The sequence below is a fragment of the Babylonia areolata genome, chromosome 20, assembly GCF_041734735.1.
Source record: "Babylonia areolata isolate BAREFJ2019XMU chromosome 20, ASM4173473v1, whole genome shotgun sequence".
Taxonomy (NCBI): domain Eukaryota; kingdom Metazoa; phylum Mollusca; class Gastropoda; order Neogastropoda; family Buccinidae; genus Babylonia; species Babylonia areolata.
The window spans coordinates 50557741-50560240 of NC_134895.1; the positions used below are offsets into that span (position 1 = coordinate 50557741).

At 44.2% G+C, this 2500-nt stretch overlaps 1 protein-coding gene across 1 annotated transcript in view; it reads left to right on the plus strand.

Moving 5' to 3' along the window:
* Positions 1-2500, plus strand: part of LOC143294647 (acetylcholinesterase-like) — a 204373-nt gene that overhangs the window by 199625 nt on the left and 2248 nt on the right. Inside the window, exons 10-11 of the mRNA XM_076606024.1 lie at positions 122-242; positions 2456-2500. The exon at positions 2456-2500 is cut by the window's right edge and continues 91 nt beyond it. Of these exons, the coding sequence (XP_076462139.1) occupies positions 122-242; positions 2456-2500 (166 nt within the window). The remainder of the gene's footprint in view (positions 1-121; positions 243-2455) is intronic.

Genomic DNA, 2500 nt, shown 5'->3' on the forward strand with positions numbered 1-2500 from the left:
TTCGTGGGACTGTGGGTGTGATTGCTTTATGATAGAACAGAAAAGAACAGAATAGAATATGTCTTTATTACCGAGTGTGCCGGGGTCACAAGGAAGATTGACAACAGTTGACTGTTTCCAGATCGTCGGGGACTATTTCATCCTGGCACCGACCCACAAAGCCGCCAGCGTCATGGCTGCCCTCAACCTCACCGTCTTTGTCTACAACTACGAGTACCGCTCCGACTTTGACCAATGGGAAGGTAGGCGGCGTGATGGAGCTTTGTGTCTTTTTACTGGGACGTTTCCCATGTGCGTCTAATTATGAACCAGTTTCAGTTTCAAGGAGGCGTCACTGCGTTCGGACAAATCCATATACGCTACACCACGTTTTGCTGGCCAGATGCCTGACAGCAGCAGAACTCAACACGCTTGTCAGGCCTTGAGCGCATGCATATATATATTTGTGTACCTATCAGAGAGGATTTATCTTTACATGATTGTGCCAGAGGACAACACTTTTGTTGCCATGGGTTCTTTTTCAGTGCGCCAGCTGCGTGCTGCGGGGCCTCGGTTTATTGTCTCATCCGAAGGACTAGACGCTCTGTTTGATTTTCCAGTCAAACTTGGGAGAAAGGGCGAGAGCGGGATTCGAACCCACACCCTCACTGACTCTCCATTATTGGCAGCTGAGCGTCTTAACCATTCTGCCGCCTTCCTCCTTATGAACTTCTTCTTCTTCTGCGTTCACTCGTTTGCACACGAGTGGGCTTTTACGTGTATAACCGTTTTTACCCCGCCATGTAGGCAGCCATACTCCGTTTTCGGGGGTGTGCATGCTGGGTATGTTCTTGTTTCCATAACCCACCGAACGCTGACATGGATTACAGGATCTTTAACGTGCGTATTTGATCTTCTGCTTGCATATACACACGAAGGGGGTTCAGGCACTAGCAGGTCTGGACATATGTTGACCTGGGAGATCGTAAAAATCTCCACTCTTTACCCAGCAGGCGCCGTTACCGTGATTCGAACCCGGGACCCTCAGATTGAAAGTCCAACGCTTTAACCATTCGGCTATTGCGCCCGTCTCCTTATGAACTAGTGTGTGGGAAGGTACGGGGTACTGTAGAGTTGAGGGGGAGTTTTCTTTAGTGCTCCATCACACGAACTGGTGACTGACTGTAGACATTTTTTGTTTCAAGCATTAATTTTCACATTTTGAATGTTACCGTTTTAAAGGTAGAGAGGAAAAAGGGAAGGGAATTGATGGTGAGTCTTTGTGGGGAAACAGGGTACATATAGAATGGATTCAAAGGCGGAACATTTGAAATAAGTAGAAAAACATTTAAAGAAAATCATTTAATGGACTTCGTAAGAGAGAAGTCGTTGATCTTAAAAGAAAAAATAACTAATAATAAATGTTAAAACGTCACAAAAAAAAAAGTCAGTGTTCCCACTGACTTGTGATGACAAACACAATTTTCGTGCAGGTAAGGCTTCCATCAACTCACAGTCTTTTTTTTCTGTGGGGTTAAGTTTCACGTACGTGTCGGTTTGGTTGGTCCAGTTTATTCACGGCTTGGGTCTTGGTGTTGTGAGGGTTTTGGAGTCCTTTGGAAACAAGGTTGGGCTCTGCAGTTTCTTTTGTGCATACCACTATAAGGAATATGCGCGGTGTGCTGAAAGTCATTTAGGATTTTTTTTTTTTCTTTCTTTTTCCTTCTGCTGCAAACTTTGTACCCAAAGGATGCATGCGATTGCGTGCTCAGATATCACCCATATGGATATTTTCTCTTTTTTGTTTTTATTCTTATTATGAACCCTTCTGCGGCGATGCGCCATGTATAGGGTGTTTCTGTGGCTTCATTCAACAATTCATTCATTTATTCATTCATTCGTTCATTCATTCATTCATTCAGTTATTGATGTACTCATTTATATTTTTGTTTGGTTGGTTATTTGTTTATATATTCCTATTTTATACTCACTCACGTACTTACTTATTACTGACTAACTTGATTTCAGTGCTCATGCTATTTGCTGTTTGGTATGTAATAATATATCGATCTCTGTTTGTGATCGGTCGTTTCACATCTACCTGTTGACCTCCGCGCGCTTGTCTGTGCGTGCGTACATGTCATACGTCTGTGCTTTCATGCTTATGTGTGTGTGTGTGTGTGTGTGTGTGTGTGTGTGTGTGTGTGTGTGTGTGTGTGTGTGTGTGTGTTGTTGTTGTTGTTGTTGTTGTTGTTGTTATTGTGTGTGTGTGTGTGTGTGTGTGTGTGTGTGTGTATGTTATTGTGTGTGTGTGTGTGTGTGTGTGTGTGTGTGTGTGCGCGCGCGCGCGTGTGTGTGTATATGTTGCTGTTGTTGTTGTTGTTTTTGTTTTTGTTGTGTGTGTGTGTGTGTGTGTGTGTGTGTGTGTGTGTGTGTGTGTGTGTGTGTGTGTGTGTGTGTGTGTGTGGCTGTACAGGTGTGATGCACGGGGCAGAGCTGTTCTACCTGTCTGGGTTCCCCC